The sequence below is a fragment of the Sceloporus undulatus genome, unplaced genomic scaffold (genome assembly GCF_019175285.1).
Source record: "Sceloporus undulatus isolate JIND9_A2432 ecotype Alabama unplaced genomic scaffold, SceUnd_v1.1 scaffold_14, whole genome shotgun sequence".
NCBI classification, from domain to species: domain Eukaryota; kingdom Metazoa; phylum Chordata; class Lepidosauria; order Squamata; family Phrynosomatidae; genus Sceloporus; species Sceloporus undulatus.
Genome location: NW_024802936.1, coordinates 432,916 through 455,470, shown reverse-complemented (window position 1 = coordinate 455,470; position 22,555 = coordinate 432,916). Strand labels below are relative to the sequence as shown.

Genomic DNA, 22,555 nt, shown 5'->3' with positions numbered 1-22,555 from the left:
ACACTGCTATGGGGGTCTTCTCAGTAGAGGTGATAGTGGAGGAAGGCAATGGGCCCATAGTGGTAGTGGTCATGTGGTTGTAGTCAGATGGCCTGTTTCCATGTCAGACACTGCTATGGGGGTCTTCTCAGTAGAGGTGATAGTGGAGGAAGGCAATGGGCCCATAGTGGTAGTGGGTCCATGGTTGTAGTCAGATGGCCTGTTTCCATGTCAGACACTGCTATGGGGGTCTTCTCAGTAGAGGTGATAGTGGAGAAAGGCAATGGGCCCATAGTGGTAGTGGGTCCATGGCATGTCAGTGGATGGGCATGTAAACACCCACCCAGGCATTGACCCAGGTGCCAGCCAGAGACTGAACCAGGTTAGGACTTGGTTTTGGCCTGACTGCTCAGCCCCTCAATTTTAAATTTTTTGCTTTGCCTCTTATACCCTCTCCAGGGGTCTGGGTGTTATTTTGCCATGCTCTTCCTCTTTTGTCAGTTTTGGACTTTGGGGAGGCCTTTTCCCATGCAACAAAGCGAATTGGAAAGCATGTTAGTTTTCAAAAAACTGGACCTGAAACAGCCTAGGGTGGGCAAAAATATAGTGGAATTTCACTCTTGGGGGCACAGGATACATTGTGAATTTTAGGGCATTTGCCAGAAGGTGATCCCACAGATTGGAGATTACTTCATGATAGATTTTATCTTCATTCATATTTTGACAGTTTACCCTCAACAGGGGTTATCCTAGTTGGTCTGTGGTTGTGGGACTAAATAACAATTTTTGAAAAGCTGAAGGGTAATTGTTTTCTTTTTGTAGATTGAAGAATGTGTGGTATGCTCAGACAAAAAAAGCTGCAGTACTGTTCCAGCCTTGTGGACACATGTGTGCTTGTGAAAGTAAGTGCTATTAAATCGTTTCATAGCGGTAATGTGATTAAAATAATTTCTTTAATTTGATCGGCTTTATGAGGTGATTAATGCAATAGCATTAAAAAATAATTCTGAGTTTGTCTGCTTAAAATCATGTTTGTCAGAGGCTTCCCCTTCAGTTTGAAAATTAGAGGATCTCAGTTGTGCATGAGTTTAAAACAGTGTCCTGTCTCAGATTCTGATGGACCAGAATCCACTGAGAGACCATATGGAAGGAGAATATTTTTGAGACCTGTCACCTGCAGTCTTCCTTTCCTGAACTAGAATTTATTGAAGGGATTATTAAGTTTGTATAAACCATAGCAATGGTCTTGATATCAAACTTCTGTCTTCCAGATTGTGCCAGCTTGATGAAAAAATGTGTGCAGTGTCGGGCAGTGGTAGAGCGAAGAGTGCCTTTTATTATGTGTTGTGGTGGGAAAGGTACAGAAGATGGCACAGATGATATTAGTGAGTTCTTTCTTTTGTTCCGCCCTGCCTATTAGTCATTCTCCCATCTATATCACTTCTTCACCCTTTCTTCTCTCTCCTGTTCCTTTCTTTCCATTGACCTTATCCTACTCTTCAAACTGGAGAGGGTGCAGAGATTACTTCTTGTTTTGTGACCTGGGAAAGGATAGTACCCCAGTGAAATCTTCATAGTATAACAGATTATTTGCTATATATATATATATATATATACGTTATGTATATACTTAGTACATACTATGTATCTATTTCAGAGTATATAGTTCAGGGGTAGGCAACCTGCGGCCCGCGGGCCGGATGCGGCCCGGCAAGGCCTTGGGACCGGCCCCAGCCCGGTCCTGCCGCCGATTGCCACCGGGGCTTTTGGCCTCTCATGCAAGGGGCATGGTGGGGCAATTGTCTATAGATGCCTCAGAAACATGCATTTATCTTAACATTTTTTAAAAAAATCCGCAAATTTTTTCGCGTGTCCTCCATTTTTTTTTTAAAAAGTGCCCTCCATTTGAAAATTTTGTTTTACATTTGTCCCGGTTTATTTATTTATTTAATTTTTAAAAAATTATTTACTTATTTATTTTTTGGTTTCGGCCCCCCAGTTGTCTGAGGGACAGCAACCTGGCCCCCGGCTCAAAAAGGTTGCCTACCCCTGATATAGTTCATAGTATAATAGAGGCAAGAACGGCAGCTGGCAAAATCCCATACAGTATCACTGTTACCAGATTCTGCAATTAGCAGGAATTCGTCTGTAAGGGAAAGCTGCAGATGTGTTTGTACAGTTGGGTTCTGTTAAAGAGTGTAGTTACAGCAGTTAGTGTTGGAAAGGGTAAAATGCTAGTCTCATACCTGGCCTGCAAATAATGGCGCTGCACCTTTGAACTGATGCTAAATGTGGCTGTAGATTCCTAGAAAATGCTGTAGTTCAGTACTGATAGATTATAATTATTCATAGGTTATACAGTCGGCCCTTCTTATACAAGGATTTTTTATACACGGTTTGAAAATGTTAAAAAAAAGTATAAATTTCAAATATCAGACCTTGATTTTCCATTTTTTTTTTATAAGGGACACCATTTTGCTATGTCATTCTATTTAATGGGACTTGAGCATCCACAGATTTTGTTATCCACAGTGAGGTCTTGGAACCAAACCCCAGTGTATAACAAGGGTCCACTTTAGTTCAATTAATACAAAGTTAAAAATATGTTCCAAAGGCATCAGCCCACATAAGTGTGTTGCCGTAAAATTATAAAGATTGATTGATGCCAGGATTCATCTGGGTCCTTGTGCTGACAGAAGAAACTTTTCAGTGGATTTCAAAAAGAGCAATTTCTTTTCCTTCGCGACCTGGTCTGTGTATGCTTGAAACAGGACACTCTCCCTCCTCCTCCGTACTGCTTAAAACTCTGTTTTGAAGGCAGGGCAATCCACCTTACAGGCAAACATTAACTCATATGCTTTACACAGTTGTCCTTCTTGGTTCTGCACAAATTAGCCTACCCTTTGCATTTAGCTTGGGCCATTAGGTGTCAGATTGTTTTATATTTCTTTTTAGCGAAGAACTATGTAAAGCTGGAAGTTATTAATATCCTGTATTTGTTTTTTGTATGTCTTCAAGTCATTCCTGACTTATGGTGACCCTAAAGCCAGCTTATCATGCAGGATTTCTCAGCAAGATTTGTTCAGAGGGAGTTTGCCCTTGCCTTCCTCTGAGGCTGAGAAGGTTTGACTTGCTTAAGGCCACCTCCTGGGTTTCCATGGCTAAGCAAGGATTTTAACTCTAGTCATCCAGAGTCCTAGTTCAGCACACAAACTGCTACACGACACTGGCTCGCTGCCCTGTTTTTACAAATAACATGATATTAACAACTCAAAATAGATCATTAAGCAGTCTTCAGTATTTGTGAAGAATTCTGAAGCCAATTTAGCCAATGAACTCGTATATAGAGAGGCAAGATTCATAATCATGACTTGTTCCTTGTGGGGCAAAAAAGTATTTAGTCAGCCACCAATTGTGCAAGTTCTCCCACTTAAAAAGATGAGAGAGGCCTGTAATTGACATCATAGGTAGACCTCAACTATGAGAGACAAAATGAGAAATGACCTCTGTCATTGCCAACACAGGATATATAACAAAGTATTGAGATGAACTTTTGATGTTGAACAAATACTTATTTTCCACCATAATTTGCAAATAAATTATTTTCAAATCAAACAATGTGATTGTCTGGATTTGTTTTCTCATTTTGTCTCTCATAGTTGAGGTCTACCTATGATGTCAATTACAGGCTTCTCATCTTTTTAAGTGGGAGAACTTGCACAATTGGTGACTGACTATGAAACACACATTTAATAAAATGATGTGGGGTTTTCCAGCAAAATGATGTGAGGGTTTTAAATTGTCATTCAGAAAAGGTTCTGCATTTAATAGATTAAATGGTTTCTTCTTTCTTGCAAGCATTTCGGTCACCATTTTCTCCTCTCTGTACTTCGTAGCAAGTGGAAACATTCCTGTTCTGCAGAAAGACAAGGACAATACCAATGTCAATGCTGATGTACAGAAATTGCAGCAGCAATTGCAGGACATAAAAGAACAGGTAAAACAAATAGACTTTTGTGATAAATATCAAAGGAATCTTGAATACATTGTATGAACATTCTCAGAATAAGTACTATATGTGTTGAAAAATAGCAGATTTATATTTTACTGCTATTTTTATCATCAGCTGTAGAATAACTTAAAGGGTAATTTTACTTAGGCTGAATAATAAATGTGAAAGTATTTGAGTAAAGTATGAAGAAAGATTCTGTTTATAGTTTTATCTTTATGTTTATCTCAGTTTTCACATAAAATATCATGAATGTAGTCTGGATTTCAAAAGAACAGGAGATGGGTATATGTATTCGTAAGGGTAAACTGCCTGCATTTTTGGAAAATGAGAATGAGCAACAAAAGGCAAATGTTGTTTTCTTAAAGTGCATGTTGTATATAGGGTGGGCTGAAAGGTTTTACATATAGTGAAATCTTTATATTTATTTATTTATTTATTTAAATTCAACCTGGCTCAGAATGCTGAGACTTTTTACCAGGGCTGGCTGTAGGGTGCATATGACTTATTACCACAGTTTCACTAGCTGACATTCAATTTTCCAGGCAGAATTTAAATTACTATTATAACTTTATAAAGTACTATGTGACTTGGATATGGTATATATATACGACCACATTCTTTCACATGATAGGATGATTTGAAGTCCTTAAGAGAAGCTCTTCTCTCAGTTTCACCACCCTTAGAAGCACATCCCATGCTCTGGGATTTTTGCTCCCTTCCCTATTGGCCGTGTGTCTTGGGGGCAACTGGCTAATTTTCTGAGAAAGAGTCTTTCTCAGACTGTGGAGAAGAAGCCATCTATTAATGGGTTTGTTCCTATCACCACCCAGGCTAAACAAGATAATTAAAGTTAATTAAAATGAAACTTTATTGGGCCTCATCTCCTGGTTGCTTCACCCAGGTCTTGTGTCTGTCTCCTCTGCTTTCTCTGGCCTTATTTCTTCAATTTAAATCTTTTTTCTTCTTTCTTCTTTTGCAATCCTGTATTTTACAAAAAGAAAAGAAAAACATCTTTAGCCTTTGGTTCCCTAGCTAGTTCCCCCCACCCATTGTTTTATTCCTCCCTTCGTGTTTCTCTCTCAAATGCACCTTTAGGGTGGGAAAAGTTAAAGCCAAATCAGCTAAACCTAGCTTTGCTTCTTTAAGCGCTCCTGCCCCAAAGCACATCCATGCAGTTTGGGACACATGCATGTGCTCTTATCTGCCTCCTCTGGAGTGGCCTATGCTAACGAACCTGTTCAATCTATTTCTATTGAAATGGATTCTTCTTGTGCCTCTGACCTTCCAATGGCTGAAACACTGGAGTCAGTTTCTGGTAAACAACCATTAGAAATAGAGGATTTAGTCTCTGAGGGGGCTACTAATGATGAATATTTAGAAATGTGGAAGAGGAGATGAGAGTCGACTCTGACAGAGCTGCTTCCCCTCAACATCACCAATCATTGCCACAACAGCTTCATCCCTAGTGTCTCTCATAGTGCCTCCCAAGCACAAGAGAGCACATGCATGTGCTACAATATCTTGCAGCAGCCATTTTGAAGCCTGCATTATAGATACCACCCATTTTGAGCAAAGCTATACCATCCCCAGGGCCTATGTCTTTTCTGTGTACAGTAGCTTTGTGAGATATTTAGCCTTCTGTGTTAGAGAGCCCTGGTGTCACCACAAACTATGAATCTCAGAATTCTATATCATTGAGCCATGACATTGAAAATGGTGTCAAACTGGATTATTTCTGCAGTACAGATGCAGCCTTAGTCACCCAAATCACAGTAATAATAGATACGAAGGTGGTTAGCATCTCCCCCCATTCTAACAGCAGTAGACAATGCAAACAAAGCTTAAATAGAATCAACTAATTTTTTCAAGTAGAGGTCGTTCCCCCCCCCCCCCCCGCAAGACATTGTAACTAGGAGTTGGGCAATTCTAATGGAAGTGGGCATGAATTTAGCAGGATTCTGGTCATGGCTGCATGGGAGCACATGGCAGTCGGAATCTTTCTGACTTGAATATAGACCACCCATCTTCACCTCTTTTCCACAGGTAAACAGGGGAATTCACCTGTGATGCCAGGCAGTCCTGGCAAATTGTCCATTCTCACATTTGAAATTTCAGTTTGAAGTCCCATTATCTTCAGTCAGAAAGCTGCTGGTACTTGTGTCCATTTTCATGGGGGCAACATTTTTGTGTTTAGGAGGGCTGCTTCTTGGCAGACATTGATGTGAAACTCAGTCACATACTGATTTTTCATATACCTTACCAGTACATTTAAAGCAGTTGACAGGAAAGTGTTGCACAAAAAATAACATTGCTAGCTGCATAAAAGACATTTCAAAACAATTCCATAATAATCATAATATACATGGTAAAGTTTCACAGTTTGTTTATAATTTGACTACCAGCAAGAACAGGGTGAAATATGTTGTTACAGAAATGGCATATTGAGTAGTTTTAAAGAATAAGAGAAGCAACTAGATCAGACCTCAGTCCCAACTGTTAACAGGGTAAAATGCCCTCTGACTTGATATAAAGTGACAGTGGCAAAGTGCTTACCTTCCTGCTTGGACCTGTGGTCCAGTTTCCTTGCCAGGAAGCTGGAATGCCTTACTTGCTACCACAAGAAAGTTGGAAGGACCTGGGAAAAGGGTACAGTAGATACTTAAAGTACCTACTGTGTTCGTTTCTCAGGCCCTTCCAACTTTCTTGTGGCAGAATATTGGGCCCTTTTTCAAGCTGCACACAGGTTTTCATGTATCCTTAAGCATAATCTCTGGTTCAGATCCAGACTGTTACCATTCCATCTGGGCTGTGTTATTATGAGGGATAACTCTCCCTACAGACCTTTTTTCTAGTTGATATCTTCCCTGTTAGCTGCTGTTCCTCTCTAAGGGTGGAATAGGAGATCTATACCTTTCTGAGTTCTGCCAATCTGTAACAAATTAATCTCCTTGCCCTGTCAACAATTGCCTGTTACTACGCATACTGTAAATTTGTGTGAACTGCTTAGGATGTTTTGAAGTGCTATAGTAAATCTCAGGAAAGCTGCTCTAGACAGTGTCTTTCAGTATTTGTCATTTTTTACTCTCTGGCATTCTTTCCCTATATGGTATTTACATCAAGACTGGCAAAATAATGAGCTATTGTATTTTATTATTTTCTTCTGATTCTTCATTTCTTTGTTTTTCTGTTACAGACCATGTGCCCTGTGTGTTTGGATCGTCTGAAGAATATGATATTTCTGTGTGGTCATGGAACATGTCAGCTTTGTGGTGATAGAATGAGTGAATGCCCTATCTGCCGAAAGGCTATTGAACGAAGGATCCTATTGTATTAAACTATAAAGTGTCTTACTTTAGCTTGTCACATTATTACCATGTTTTGCTAATTGAATCTCCATAAGCTTAAGTGGCAGGTAAAAGTTTCATGTGTTGCATTTTAAGTGCTGATAATGACAACAAAAATCAGTATTTGAGTGCTCAGCCTCTCACCGTCAAGAAAGCTAACCCAGTTTAGGTTAATTAACAGCATAGTTTGTTTTTATCATTTGTCTTTTTCCTTCTCTCTGCCCCCTTTATGTTAAAGGGACAATCTTGATTTCCCCTTTTGATATTTTTATTTGATATATATATATGAGCTCTTCATTCAGCAGTGTTGATTTTTATACTGTCAGTTTTTCATGTATAAATGTTTTTAATTCTCTAAATTGTATTCAATTTTAAGATATTTTTTTTCACACTAGTGTCAGTGCTCAATTGCAGCGGAAAACTAAGCCTTGTAGCTTGTCACAGGAATAAAGAAAGGCACAGTATTTTACTATTACATGTTGCCTCTAAAATCTAAAAGCCTATAATTCTGTGTAGTCTGTTTTTTGCTCCAAGTTGACTTAAAGGAGAACAAAGTACAAACAAAACTGTTCCCTAACCAAGTAACCAGGAGACTAGAACAAGTTGGCAGCTATCGCTATCCAGATGCTCTTGGACTGCAGCTTAGCATAATCTCTCACTCTGGCTTTGTTGGGTAAGGCTGCTGGAAGTTGTAGTGCAAACACCTGGAGGTTCACAGTTGCCCACTCTTCTCTAGAATAAAACAGCTGACAAACATCTGAAACAGTGAGACTACTGATGTGAGGCTGAACTTAATACATATCATTTCCAATAATAAAAAGCAAATATTTCTGTATACTTACGAAGCTTTTTGGATCTCAACTATAATCCTTTCAGTTGAGGAATAGGTCTAAAAAAAGACTTTTAACAGAGCACATTATTTAAATACTTGGAGCCATTCTAGCTGTAAGGTTGGCTCAACACTCAGTAACATTTCAAGTAGATCTTTTGCAAAAATTGATTTAAATTGGTCTACTCTAAGTATGACAAACTATGGATCCAATCCATGAATTAGAATTATACAGTATTTGAGTACTGTTTTATAATAAGGGAATACATAGTCAGAGTTTTAAGAACAGTTGGAACAATGGCATTTCCTACAAAAGTGCTCCTGATTCTTACAGACTTCACAATATGTGTGAACTGTTGGGTTTTTTGGTCAATATTCTTGAACTTCACTGGGATCATTTAGTTTTTAATTCATATTAACTAAGGCAGTGGTCAAATGATTTGTGAGATTTCTTTAAATTGGGAAGCTCCTTGAGTAGAGTTTAAAACTTAATATAAGAGCAGTTTGGGAAAGCAGTTTGCTCTGATTGTTCCGTGGGAGGCTATAGATAGAAAGATTTCCAGGTGTTAAAGCAGATACTAGAAATAATTGGCAGATATATTTATTTCCAGTTAAATTCTTCTAAGCATATGAAGCAACAAAGGAGATAAATGAATGGCCTTTTCATAGCATTTTATCCCTGTTAAATTTATTTTATCAAAGAAGTTGTTTGTAGAAACATTCTGTATTTGGTGGATATAATCTGTGTGATAGAGATCTGAGTTGAGATTTTTATTTTTATTAATTTTTAAATTTACAAATATCTGCAGATTACCTGGAACACTGCTGATCATGTATCAGGAACACTATTTATGGATAGAAGCAGGTGCGGTATTAATGCATAATGGCATAGTGCCTCATAAATTGGCAGTGTTCTTCACTGCTGCTAAACTATAATGTTAATACTTGATTTCCTGGAGCGTCCAGTTGTTCACCAGTTGCTATAGCTAAATGACTGTGTTTGCAGTCCTGTGCATACTTGGGAATACATCCCACTGAGCTTGCTATGGTTTTGTTCTGATAAGTTTGAAGTTTATTATACCAAATTATAATAAACTACATAAAAATTGATGGCTCGTAGAGCTACACTAGAATGAAGTTCTTAAATATGATACACATGGCAAATGTGTACTGGGATGAAGTATACATCTGTCAAATGAGTGTGAACTCATTGATTCCTAGTTTATAAAATGATAAAAAGTACAAAAGAACTCTTGTACTGATTCTGAAATTGTCTACTGAATTGTATAGTTCCTGTTTCAAAAGCAAACTATTTAATTCCAATTTGATGAATTTTCCCCATAGGTAGTTTCCTGGGTAAAGACACCTGCATGCATATGTCAGAAATAACAAGCTAGATTTACAGACATTTACAGTCAAATTGATTTGAACACTAAGTTTTTATAGGGAGTTAAACAAGATAAGGAATGAAAAACAGAAACGTAACAGAAAAGTTAATGTCGTATATCATTGATGGAAGGCAAGTATCAATCCTTTCTTGACAAAGAAATGTGTCATATACAGTGATATACCAAGAAGGCTGAATGATAAACTTATTGAAATGTTTTGTCTCCTCTGTTCCCTTCCATTTCTGCAATAATTTTTAAAACATGAAGTTGTATAAACAGATGTCTAAGATGACATATACCTATAAGTAATTCCCACTCAACTCAGTGGAGCTTACTTCCGAATAGGCATGTGTAGGGTTGTGCTAGTAACTCAGCACGTAAAAGGATGGACGAGAGGTGCCACTCTCACCTCAAATCTACTAGGACACTTTTGAAAAGTAGGACATTTGTTATATTAGCACATCTTAACTTTTTTGTGTGTTTTGATGATATTTTATGCCATTCTGTTCACCATGTAGAGGAACAAGTTTTTTATAACAACTTTTAGCCAACAGAAAATGCTATATTGATTTAAATTTTTCTTAATTTATTTGATATGTACTTTATTAAACTTTTATAGTATATGAAGTCAGATATGGAGACTTGAATTTATATCTTTATTAAAGTGTAAATACAAACCTGAGGTGGATGGCTTTGTCAAAATGTATTAAAATACATACATCTTAGAAGCTGTAATTGCAGTCCTGCTCAGAGAATCACACATGAGGCTTACCCTTATGAGACACAACAGTATTCAAGATGGAGCAATGGGTCTGACAACTGTTGATCAGCTGCCTAAGTAAAAGTGCATTCCCTTCATTCTGTCTCTACAGTGTCTCAGCTCCAATGCCTTGCATTGTGCTTGTGCTGCCTAGCAGCTGTACAGATAAGAACAAAAAAGGGGGAAGCTGTGGTCACAGGAATCTGGGCAGAATTGTTGGCACAATTTCATAGCCAATATGCGAAAAGAAGAACTGTGAAACACAACAGCTGGAGCCTACATTTTGGTTCTGTTGAAACACAGTAGAGTGGGCCAATTTTAGAAAATGACTAAGATGCACACACATTGTAGGTGGTATGAAGAGAGAATGAGGTACAGGTGCTGCTGGTTCTGTGAATCATGCAAGCCTGCACCCTAGGAATTGTTTTAACAATATTGCCACTGAGCTTTCTCTATGCTCTGGTACCCTGTTGTTCCTCCATTCGTGTGGTAGACTGATTCTTTTTGCATATAGCTCTGAAATAGCAGGTAGATCTTTCACCTCTCTCTTTTAATATTAGTGCTAAATGTGGCACTGGGATGCAAAAACTCTATCATTGTGTACCTGTTCCATGCAGCCAATATGAGTATATAATTTTAATGAGATGTGCCTAGAAAAGTGATTTAAAATACCTTGAAAAATTGATTGATGTGAATTCAGCCCTAGAACTGGAAAGCTACTTTTTCCCTCCTTAAAAACTTAGTGGGGACAAAATACCCTCACGTTTGCTTATTTTCAATAACTTACTTAAAATCAATCCTTTATTTATACTAAGTCCGTATATAGCGTAGAAGATGCTGTCATAAATATTTTAGCTTTTAGAAGATGCTATCATAAATATTACAAAGGTATTTTTTAAAAACTTTATATATAACTTAACATTTTTTCAGAGTTGTGATTGTGGCCCCAAAAGTTTGGATGCTATCCCTAGTTCTCCCGTATGTGTTTGAACAGTAGTATTCATTTTAAACTTTTGATGTGGCAAGAATTGTGTGAAATTACTTCTGTTTGGCCTGAAACAGACAGTCCAAATAGAACAGTAGGAGACTATGTCGGCACCGTTTGTGCTGGGACCGTGCCAACCGCATGTGCCCGATCCCAATCGGGGCTGCTGGAAGGAGTGGGTTCTACCCGCTCCTTCTTGACCTGGTTTATGCATCATGTAAACAGCAACCCCCCCCCACAACGCAGGCTGAAGCCACATCATTTTGCCCATGTGTTTTGGGCCTTTGCTGGATAGATTGAGGCGAATTTGGGTTTGGTCTATGGTGCAAGAGAAAGGCTTTCTCCTTCCCTTCTATTAAAAGTTATTCTTTGTTCTAAGTTTAAAATGTTTGGTTACCATATATGTGGTTGTGCTTCCTCTTTGCACAGCTATAAGCCTGGGAAATGACTGCACTGCTGAATTTTGTAGAAGTTCTCAAATTTTAAATGGAATAATGAATTTCTTGTTGCTTCTTGAGAATATTAATATAGTGCACACAAAAGTATCAGTATATATAGTTATATACAGAATTACTTTTGATGCTGCAAAATATTTGCACAGTACTAGTTTGGAACATCTCATTTAAGAACATGGGTGCAAAAGCATAAACTTAAAAAAAGTACACCACTTTCTTAATTTTCAATAAAAGTTCAATTAGTCCTAACTTGGTCCCTAATGGGAATCTAGTGAGAGACTTCAACAAGTGTGCCTTCTCACTATAACCTTAATGTGCATTATTGTTGGATTTGCTCATCAAATCTTAATAGTCTTTTTTGCTTTGTAAGATAGGAGTTAGATATTTTGTAGAATTGGTGTGTTGATCAGTGTATGAGTATGTGTGTAATATTATTGGTAATATTGGACAGTTTACATATTTTACTGTTTCAGCGGTTTATACTAGAAGTCCATATCCTTCAAGGCTTCCTTGACCATTTGATTGGAGAGAGCTACATTCCTCTTGTGTACACACACAGTGTATCTATCCACTGAAATGAGGAATACTCAGATATGTTTAACTTCCATGCTCACATCAGTATGTTTTCAAATCTCTGTAAGTCTAACAAGGAATGCTACTGTGCAGCCTCCCATTTGTTTAATCTGCATTTGGGGACCACTACAAGCATGTTAAAATAGATGAGGATTATGTAGCAATGTCAATTGATGAATTGTTTCCTTTTTTTAATCAAAGACATTTTGTTTTCAACTGTAATACACTACTAGTGCCATGTGATATCTATAATAATGCAAAGTGACATGCTGAAATTCTGTCTTTCTCAAGTATGGTTGCCCCTGTAGCAATGCTTAAGTGGTCAGAAAGTCTTATACTAGGGCTCTGTGCTCAGTTTATTCCAGTTTTTAAATGCTGTAGCACAGCTTACAATTTCTGTGTGGCTACACTGTAGGTTAGACTGATTTCTAACAGGGGTGGGATACAGACCGCCCAAAAAGGGTGGTCTGCCGGTGCCTTGCTTTGCTCCGCGAGGAAGCTGCAGTGGACAAACCATGTGGCTCCCTCGCATAGCAAAAAGAACCTGCAAAAAGCGGGTTCTTTTCCCAGTGCACTTGTGACACTCAAGTGCTCCAATGGCACACTCGTGATGTTACAAGTGCACTGCGGCATGCAGACGTTAGGCTTCTGTCACGACAAAATGGTGGCACCTGTGTGTACAGGGCACCGCCATTTTGATGCCCTTGTCACGTGCTAGGGGTGAGGCACGTATGGGTGGTGTGCCCTCGGCCAACCCCAGCACATGACAAGGGCGCACTTTAGGCCGGTCTGGATTGGGCCTCAGTTGTTTTTTTTAATCAGACCAATTTCTTTAATTCAAATGCTAATCACATAATGCTATCTCCTATCTGGATATGTTGCATTGACACAATTGGTATTTACCTTACCGTGAACAGTGTTGGTCACTTTTTTTATACTAAAGTTTCATTTTTGTTTTTCATTGTGTGTGTTACTAGGCAAGGGAAGGGGTAAAAGAACTAATAAATATGGCTAAGTCCTTACTTTGGGGGATGAGCACAATGATAGTAGTGAGAGAGCCATAAGTAATGGTTATATATGCTATGTTAGCAAAAGATTTGCCTCATTATGAAAAGGTAGCTGGCCTCTCAGTTTGTCTCCAGTGCCTGAATTCTGTAAGACTGCATGTGTCTTTTAACTAAGCGCTCTACTACAAAATATTTTGGACCAAAACTTGTTTTTTCCAGCCTTCCCATAAACTTTCCCTCCCTCAATCCATTTCTCCCTCCATGGTTTGACTGTGTGAATGCTCTCAGCATTCACAGTTAAACCATCTGCCCTGTGATTCAAAGTAGGCATTGGCCCTGACTAAATTTCATATAAACCCCACCCCACCTCTACACTATTGGAAAGGGAAAATGCCATGTTCTCTAGCTTTTAAGTACCTCCAAGTCACCCTTTGACTTTCTCAGTAGGCTGGGGTGATACTAACTTTTCAATACTGTACATTCATGTTCTGTCTTTGAAATATTTATTTTAAATATGTATTTTCTTATGTTAATATCCTGGAAGACGTTCACTACAATCTTCATAATTGTAAAAGTGGTTTGACAGTTTTTCAGACAACTGACTTTTAATCAAAGCAAAGGCTTTTAAAGAACTTGAAGCTCAATCATAAGAATGTTTACCTGGAAATAAGTCCTACTGTATTCATTGGGAGCTTAATAGCAATTGAACATGCCCAGGGTTGTAGTCTTAATGCTTTGAAAAAAATGTCAGCTGTCACAAATTGTGTTCTTATGGATACAAAGAGCTGCCCGTTAGCTTCAGTTGGTAATAGCAATACTGAAACATAGGCCAAACCCCATGGAAGTGGGCCAGAACGAGGTGAAGTTTCTGGGCTGTGCCCCACAGAAACCTCCCAGCAGACTGACTCTTGGATCATAGCCAGGCCTGTGGCATTGCCAAGCAATAGGCAAGTATGCTGCCAGTTGTATGAGGGGAAATTACCTGCCATACAATGGCAGCAAGTGAGCCTAGCACCCCAGCCCTAGATAGCAGCAATGATGCAGTGTGGGATTTCAGTTTAACTCCATAGCGGTCTGTATTGAGTAAGCTGCTGCTACTGTTGTGTTCCTACTTATGGCGGCCCTAAGGTTCATGGGGTTTTCCTCATGTTTCTCCAGAGGAGGTTTGCCATTGCCACTCTCTGAGGTTGTGTGACTTGCCCAAGGTCACCTTGTGCGTTTCCATTGTCAAACCAGGATTCGAATCTGGTGTTCAGAGACATAGTCCAACACTCAAACCATTACACCACACTGGCTCTTGAACAAGCAATTACTTAGGTGTAATTTCTGCCATGATACTAATGTAATGGCTTACAACAATGTATCAGGCTAGCAAGGATCCATCTGTACAGACGGTTCTTCAGTGACATTTTAGACCCTGAAGAGCAGTGTACTACTCAGAAGTCCTCTCCTGCCCCACCTACCACAATACTGTCTTCTTTTTGCCAAGTTGTGGTGGTGTACCAAATAGCATTGGGCTCTTCTGCTACACTAGTGAAATGAATGGCTCACACTTGATACGATGCAGAAGATGGGGGCTCAACCATAGCAGTGTGTGATCCTACTCAGTTGTTTTTGGTTTAGCTTGACAGTACTTTGTTTAACCATGTAACCATGTTGTTTCAGTTGGCATTTCCTATATTCAAAATGCAAGTCTGTCTAGGATTTCCCAGATGTTTCTAGTACTAGATTAATGTAGTATATTTCTTGGCACAATATCAGTTGTATTCATACAATGTAGCTTTTCTGTCCTTAAAAACAGTGTTTCAGTTAACATTGCTTTGTTGGATTCATTTTAATTTATGTGGATACCATTAATTTTACAATGAAAAATATTTTTCCATAATTGTTTTGATAAACTGTCTGAAAAACAAATTAATGTACTGCATTAATAAAACACAAATGATGATTTTAGTGTGTTTTCCCCTCAGACTTTAGAATGAAACAACTTGAAGGTGACTCCTGATAGCTGAATGAATAAATGTGTAGCTACTTGAATGTGTCTGTCATGAATAGTTCTGTTTATGTCTCTTAAAATCATACAAATATCACACTCACATACAACATACAAGGGATGTTCTTCTCAACCAGTATCTGCAACTACCAGTAGCCCTAGCCAATGGTAAGGAATGCTTGGAGGTGCAGTTACCATCATGTGGAGGATTCACAATTATAGTCTCACATTGTTTCTTCTGGTATTAGTGGCTTTTAGACTTTATTACTAATTATTTTTAAACTTTGTTTCAAAAATTGCAAACTTCTTTTTTTTAAATAATATGAATAGTGATATTGAAGTAGTTCTAAATAATGTGCATGTATGTGTACACATGCACACACACCTTTCTTGTTCAGAAATTTCCCCCCTTCTTCTGAAATTAAACCTCCCTATAGGTGCATAAAGTATTTTTGTTATGTGAAGTCTCTATTCTCATACCATTTCACTCTTGATTTAAATATATATATGTGTGTGTGTGTGTGTGTGTGTGTGTGTGTGTGTGTGTGTGTGTGTGATCTGATGTATTTATTGAGACAGTTTTTTGGTGCTCCATATGGAACACTGTTAAGATAAAAAAGGAGTTCAATCCCCATCTCTCTGAAGTCAGTAATGCTCAAAGGAGCTTTATTCTTCCCTGGAATTTTGATACGTTATTATAAGGTATGAGCAACATATTCCATAATGATGATTCCTTGGATATAGTATTTGGAATACTATATCTCAGATATTTATTAATTGAGGTGAATGACAAAAATGACATTTATTGTTTCCTATCTTGCTCTTAGTGGACTTAGTGGCTAAGGTCAAGGTCAGAAGGTTGCCAGTGAGGTTCAGGTGCTTGCATGATGTGGTGAGCTCCCATCACTAGTCCCAGCTTCTGCCAACCTAGCAGTTCAAAAGCATATAAAAGTGCAAGCAGATAAATAGGTACCACTTTGGTGGGAAGGTAACAGTGTTCTGTGCAGTCATGCTGGCCACATGACCACTGGAGTCTTCATCAGATAATGCTGGCTCTCTGGTTTAGTAACAGAGATGAGCACCCTATAGTCATGACTAGTCATTCATGTCAAGGGGAACCCTTTACCTTACCTTACTCTTATTTGTGTTTATACAAATATGCCTCAGTTAAAATAGATGTGTTCCTGGGCATTATTTCTTTAGCAGAAGCAGAAATATAGAAATAATAAGGATAAGTTCCTACACTTCAAAAGAAAAGAACAGCTCAGTAAGTTTCCACAGATCTTTTATCTAAAGCTAACAATATGCTTATGTGAAATGAAACAAACATATCAATTAAGCCTTGTATGAAAACATTTTCAACCTTCTGGAGACCACTTGAAAGCTCCCAAAATGCATCGAGGGACTTTTAAAAAAAATTCACCAACCAGCCTCCATCTTTCCTATTTCCATTTTGATGACAAACTTATGGACTGATGCTCTCTTTCTCTTTTTAAACAAACTGGAAGGAGCTGGTAAGGCAGATTTATCTGTTCTCCCACTTTTGCATTTCCTGCATGTTGTAAAGAATTCTGGAGGGAGCTGCTGTTTACTTGACGTAATGTAGGCAGGGACACAGAGTTGCAATTGGATAGGCTAGACTGAGCAAAATCCCATTTCCCCCCATCTTAAGCTTCACTGCATTGTTTACTCCTGGCATGCTGCTGCAACCTGACACTGACAATCTGTTTCTCTAGTCCTCCTTCACCAAGTTCTCAATGCTGATGCTACTGAAAGCCTTCCAGCTAGAAATGATGAGGAAAAGGGACTGGGCAGGCTAAGATTTTGTAAAAAGAAGTTGCTTTATCGGAGGCTTTGTTAATAGAGATATATCCCTGTATTCTGCTTGTGCCCTGCCCTCTAAGGAACTGAGTATTAGGCACATGGTTCTGTGTCATAGTTTAGCCTTTCAGCACCCTTTGAAGTAAGTTAAACAGAGATGTGGATTAAGATCATCCTGTGGAATGGAAGTCTGAACCTACATCTCTCTATATCTACTTCAATGCTTTCGCCATTATACTATTCTAGGTTTCTTATAATTATAGCAATAAGAGTCAGAAGTTCAGATGCATCTCTGTGTAGTTTTTTCTTCACTAAAAAAGTGCACTTTTATTGCCACTTAGGATCGTCCTCTTATGTTAGGGAGGTTGTATGTGAATGAAAAACTTTGATGAGACAAGCAATTCCTTTTTCTACAAGTTATTTGAGGATAATCTGTATGTTTTTAAAAGAATGTGGGAAGATCACTGAAACCTTCAGTGGATAATGAAGTTTCACTTTGAAAATGCTGCTTTCATCACTTTGCTGCTCAAGTTCCCTCCCCACTTGATCTGTAAGGGTTTTTTAAAACTTGTCAACAACAGGCCAAATTCCTTATTTGTTGGGCTTCTCTTTTTTCAAAGCCTCTTCAAAATGTGAAGAAGGGGATGCATTCTCACTGACAATGCTGGCATCTGTATTGGAAGAGTATTTTAATAAGAGTCTATGGATTGTTGAAAATAAATATGTACATTTCAATCCTAACCTTGCTAAGGTTGATTTTAAACACTGTAATTTTGAAAGTTCTGATCCCATTAAATATATTACAGTGTTGTTGTTTTTCCAAGTTGGACTTCTAAAGTTAAAAGGCGTTCCTAGATCATATGGATTCTATCTGCATCATCCACTAGAGGCCAGTAATGCATTGCACTTGTAAAAAAATTGGAACAAAGCAAAGTATGTGGCTAAATTTTAAACTGTTTTTTTAGTGTTGACATATATGTCTTGAGACTTAGATGAGGTGGGGATAATTATTTTCTGCTGGGTAATATTTGGAAGATCATAGTAGAAGCTGACATATTTCAAGCTGAATACATACATACATGCAAGTCTATCCTAAGCCCATCAGCATGGCATTTCTATCTTTATATAGTTGAAATGCAAAAGTCTGTGTTCTTAGTAGTTATTGTAATTAAACCATTCCCATGAATGCCTGGCAGGGAATCACTTCTTTACCCACCATTGCAAATGCTTGGGAGTGGCGTGTTTGCCCCATCACAAACCTGTAAAGTTGTGATGGTTTTTACTGGTCCATTACAAGTAATGACATTTTAAGTCAGTGAGCTGCCTCCAGCCAGTAGTAGCTCTTTCTTTCTATCACTCGTGCCTTGCCTCTATATTAGTGTTGGGAAGCAATATTAGTACTGGGAAGCAAGTTTGTTCTCTTTTAATAAAGTTTTGAGAGGTATGTAGTTTCTGTGACTCATACCTAGAGCATGCAGTTCTTTCCCCCAACAAAAACATATAGTTGATTGGGAGGCATAACAAGGACGTCAGAGAATTAACCTGAACTTGAACAGGAGCATGTTCTAGTTGGGAGACTGAAGAGAGATGACACAGATGGATGATCAAGGATGAGGTGCAAACCAAAGAATTAAGGGTAATTTGGATGGAAAATTAACTGGGTTGTCTTGTGGAAATATAAGTAAATTCTAATATTTTTTAAACTATACACATAAATGAGCATATGCACATTCTCCATCAAATACTTTTGCAGAATGCTGACACCTATTCTCTGGGTGGCGTAATGGGCCTATGACTCATATTTTAAGAGCCTAGCAAGATTCTTTCCATAAAGGATATTTTAAAAAAAGGTTTGGTCCCCATGAAGCCCACTGGTGACCTTGGGCAAGTCACACACTCTCAGCCTCAGGGGAAGGCAATGGCAAACCTCTGAACAAATCTTGCTAAGAAAACCCCATTATAGGTTTTCCATGGGATCATCATAAGTTGGAAAATACTTGAAGGCGCATGACAACAACAGCATCATAGCACTCTTACAAACAGAATGTTGCTAATATTTTAATATTTAAAACAGGCAACTGGGGAAGTGGTTTTAACACACACTAATTAAAATTTGAAAAAAGCCATTTCCTATTTATTTAGTTCAGCCATTGTTAATTGTGATCTCACATTCTTGAACATTTTAATTGCTTACTTTTGAATTTTACACTTTTCATCTACATAATTATATTTGCATTTACAAAAGAAGTCCTTTTACTGGTACATAAAATGAGTGGAGAAGATTATAACTCCAGACATCCTTGGTCATTCTGGGTGCAGCTGATAAATCCCCAACCTTTGTATATTGAGTTGGGGGGGGGGGCAAATACAGAAAACCATAACTTTTTAAAACCTGTTTATTTCAATGGAGTGTAATCAATAGTAAGTAACATTCATGTGAAATTGTTTGGTGTTTTCTTGTTAAATCTTTGCTGCAATAAAATGTTACAGTTCTCTGGATTTAGAAAAAAAATAAAATAAATAAAAATGAAATTTCCACTAAGATATCCTTTTCCTGCACAGGGGAATGAATTCCCTTAAAGGAAATGGCAGTGAAATAAAAAGCTGGGGTATGCTGGTATCACTTCAGTCAAATGGTGTTGTAGTAATCCCTAATCTTTTGAGGGCTCTTACGTTTCCATAAATAATTGGGCAGTATTCTTTTTTCTTTTCTTTTTTTAAACTGCTTGACAAGGCACACAGAATTCAGCTAAACCATGTCAGTGCTGCTTTGCAACAGTTCACCCTCAAACAGTGGCGCTGACCATACAGAATTGTCCAAAACACCTTTGCAGCAAAATGTTGCATTACCCACCACCAAAGGCTGTGAATGCCTGATTATAGCAGAGATGACAATGTCTTGGTCACAAGGTTGTGTCAGTCTTCTCTTATTTCTCTGAGTGCATATTACAGTAATTTTTTACACAGAAAAAAGGGATCGCTTAAAAATTCTACCATGGCAATTGTGCTATGCAACTATGCCCTTCGTTGCCATTGGGTGTCACTATGGTTACTCTATTTGGAAAACAGGAAAACTGAACTATCCTTGGGCCATAGATTACTAGACACCAATGGTGGTGCTGTTTTTCAATTCACACACCAGCTCTGGCTTCAGTAGGAGGAGCTGTCAAATGTTGTAAAGAAAATTGGAAGTTTCATGGCTCTTTAATTTTGCTGCTCCTTCCCATGGGTGAAGTGAACTGAAATATTGTGCCTGACAAATTCAGTTATCTCTGTTGCCTTTGTGTGAACAGTCATGGTGATGGTTAAGATGAGGTTTTTCTTCTCTTGCACGAGCTCTCCTGTGAAATTGCCTATATTTGCAGATCTAAGTGCTGAAGGTCATTCTGGCTCAAAGCACCCTTCACTCTCAGGTTATTCTCCTTTACCAACGCCAGACATATTGGGAAGAAAATGCCCTTTAAAACTGGTGCCACAAAAATGTATATATACACATACTTCTCACACACACACACTGACATCTTTCAGCTGCCCCTGACTGTGCATCAAAAAACAGCCACAGAAGCTTTGAGCTGTTTATATGAGATACATTACACAATGGGATCTGCACTTTTCAAAGAGGCCTCTTCCACACAGGTCATTGCTAAGGCCCAAGTTGGCTGTGTGTGTGTTATCACGAAGACGACAAGTTTAAACAGACCTTATCACTGTGTGTTCAATCTAAGTTTATGAGGACTGATAACATTGCTTTGTATGTTCATTAAAATGCTATTCCTTGGTAGGGGCAACAGTGATGTTAATATTCATGACTTTCAGTCTGTCTCAGCTCACAGGAAAATGTATTTGTGGCATAGAAGGAAGATATTGTGTTTGTTTTTACATGCCTAACTCATTGCCTTTGCTCAGCTGACAGCCGTATTTATCTTTAATATCACAGCATATCATAACCGCTTACTTAATGATTCAGTGACTTTTCATGCAGTGGTCAAATTATATCTGCCTTTCCAAAATGGTGTGCTTTAACAAGCACTGACATTAGTTGGAAAGAGCTCCACAATTTCTGTTTTGCTTGTTCTGTGTGCTAGAAAGGGACCCAATTTCACATAAATGTCTCCTCCTTCATCTCAAGCAAACAAGCACTTCTGTAATTTATATATACATATTACTGCTGCAATGCAGAAAGTATACCTTAGGAAGAGAGCACATGCTTTGAATGTATAAGATTCCAGGTTCATTCTCCAGCATCTCCAGATAGAATTGGGAAAACAGCCATTTAGAGCAGCTGCCAATATAGATAATGTGGTAGATACACCAATGGTCTGGTTCTTATGTTCCATATTAGTCTGGTCTCATGTCGTTGGCACTGACTTTATGTTTTCAGGATCATGTGTAAAATGTTTATTTTGACCTGCAAAGCCCTATCTGGATTGAGTTTGTTCAGTTGAGATTGACATAGTTCTATCCATGATCTTGTCTTTATATGAGATTAGACAGCCAGGTACCCAACTCAGGGTCTTTTCAGAGGCAGGGCTAAGTTGTGGAAACAAAAAAAAGGGGTATATCTCAGGTAAAGAAGTAAATGTGTTCCTTTATTTCTTTAACAGCAAAGTTGGTATCAGAGGCAGAAATAACACAAAAATAATAGGGATAGGTTCCTAAACCACAAAAGAGAAGAGCAGTTCAGCATGAACCAGAAAACTTTTTATTCAAAATTAACACATTTATTTTATTTATATATGTGCCTTTTTTCCCCAGTACAGGACTCAAGAAGTGAAATGAAGCAACCATGCTCAATAAGCTTTGCATAAGTAAAAAGGTTGTCCACTCCTCTAGAGACCATGTGAAAGTCTTCCACAATGCGTTCAGGCACAACTTTTTCTTTTCACAAAAACTTCTCTTATGGTTTCCATTTTGATGGCCAAACCTTTGCTTTTTTTTTTTAACATGTTAGAGAGAGCTGGTCAGGCTGGCTTGTCTACTCACCCCTTTTTGTTCTGATGCATGTGCGGGCTCAACAAGAGATCCCGGAGGCAGCTGCAGTTTACCTTGCCTGTTGTAGCCAAGCACACGCACATGCAACAGGACCGACTAGAGCAAAATCCTGCTCTTTTCCAGTCAAACCTTATTGCATTGTTTACTGCAGACATGCTGTTGCAACTCAGCACTGGAAATCTGTGATTTTCCAGCCCTCCCTCACCATGCTCCCAATGCCAGTGCTGCTAAAACATGGACAGTGGCCAGAGAGAAAAAAAGGAGCTGGGCAGGTATTTAAAAAGACTATTAAAAGAAGCTTCTTTGTCAGAGGCTTTTTCAGCTGAGTAGGTTGGGGGGTGTACACACAACCCTTAGTTTTAACACTGAGTCCGAAATACGCTAACCATACAACACTATCAGGATTTTCAGCACCTG

General features: G+C 38.4%; 1 protein-coding gene across 1 annotated transcript in view; it reads left to right on the top strand.

The window, feature by feature from the left end:
- Positions 1–15,369, top strand: part of LOC121917277 (E3 ubiquitin-protein ligase MIB1-like) — a 63,043-nt gene extending 47,674 nt beyond the window's left edge. The window contains 5 exon segments of the mRNA XM_042443063.1: positions 802–828; positions 830–881; positions 1,251–1,364; positions 3,876–3,976; positions 7,185–15,369. Of these exon segments, the coding sequence (XP_042298997.1) occupies positions 802–828; positions 830–881; positions 1,251–1,364; positions 3,876–3,976; positions 7,185–7,325 (435 nt within the window). The 3' untranslated portion in view covers positions 7,326–15,369.
- The last annotated feature ends 7,186 nt before the right edge of the window (positions 15,370–22,555 follow it).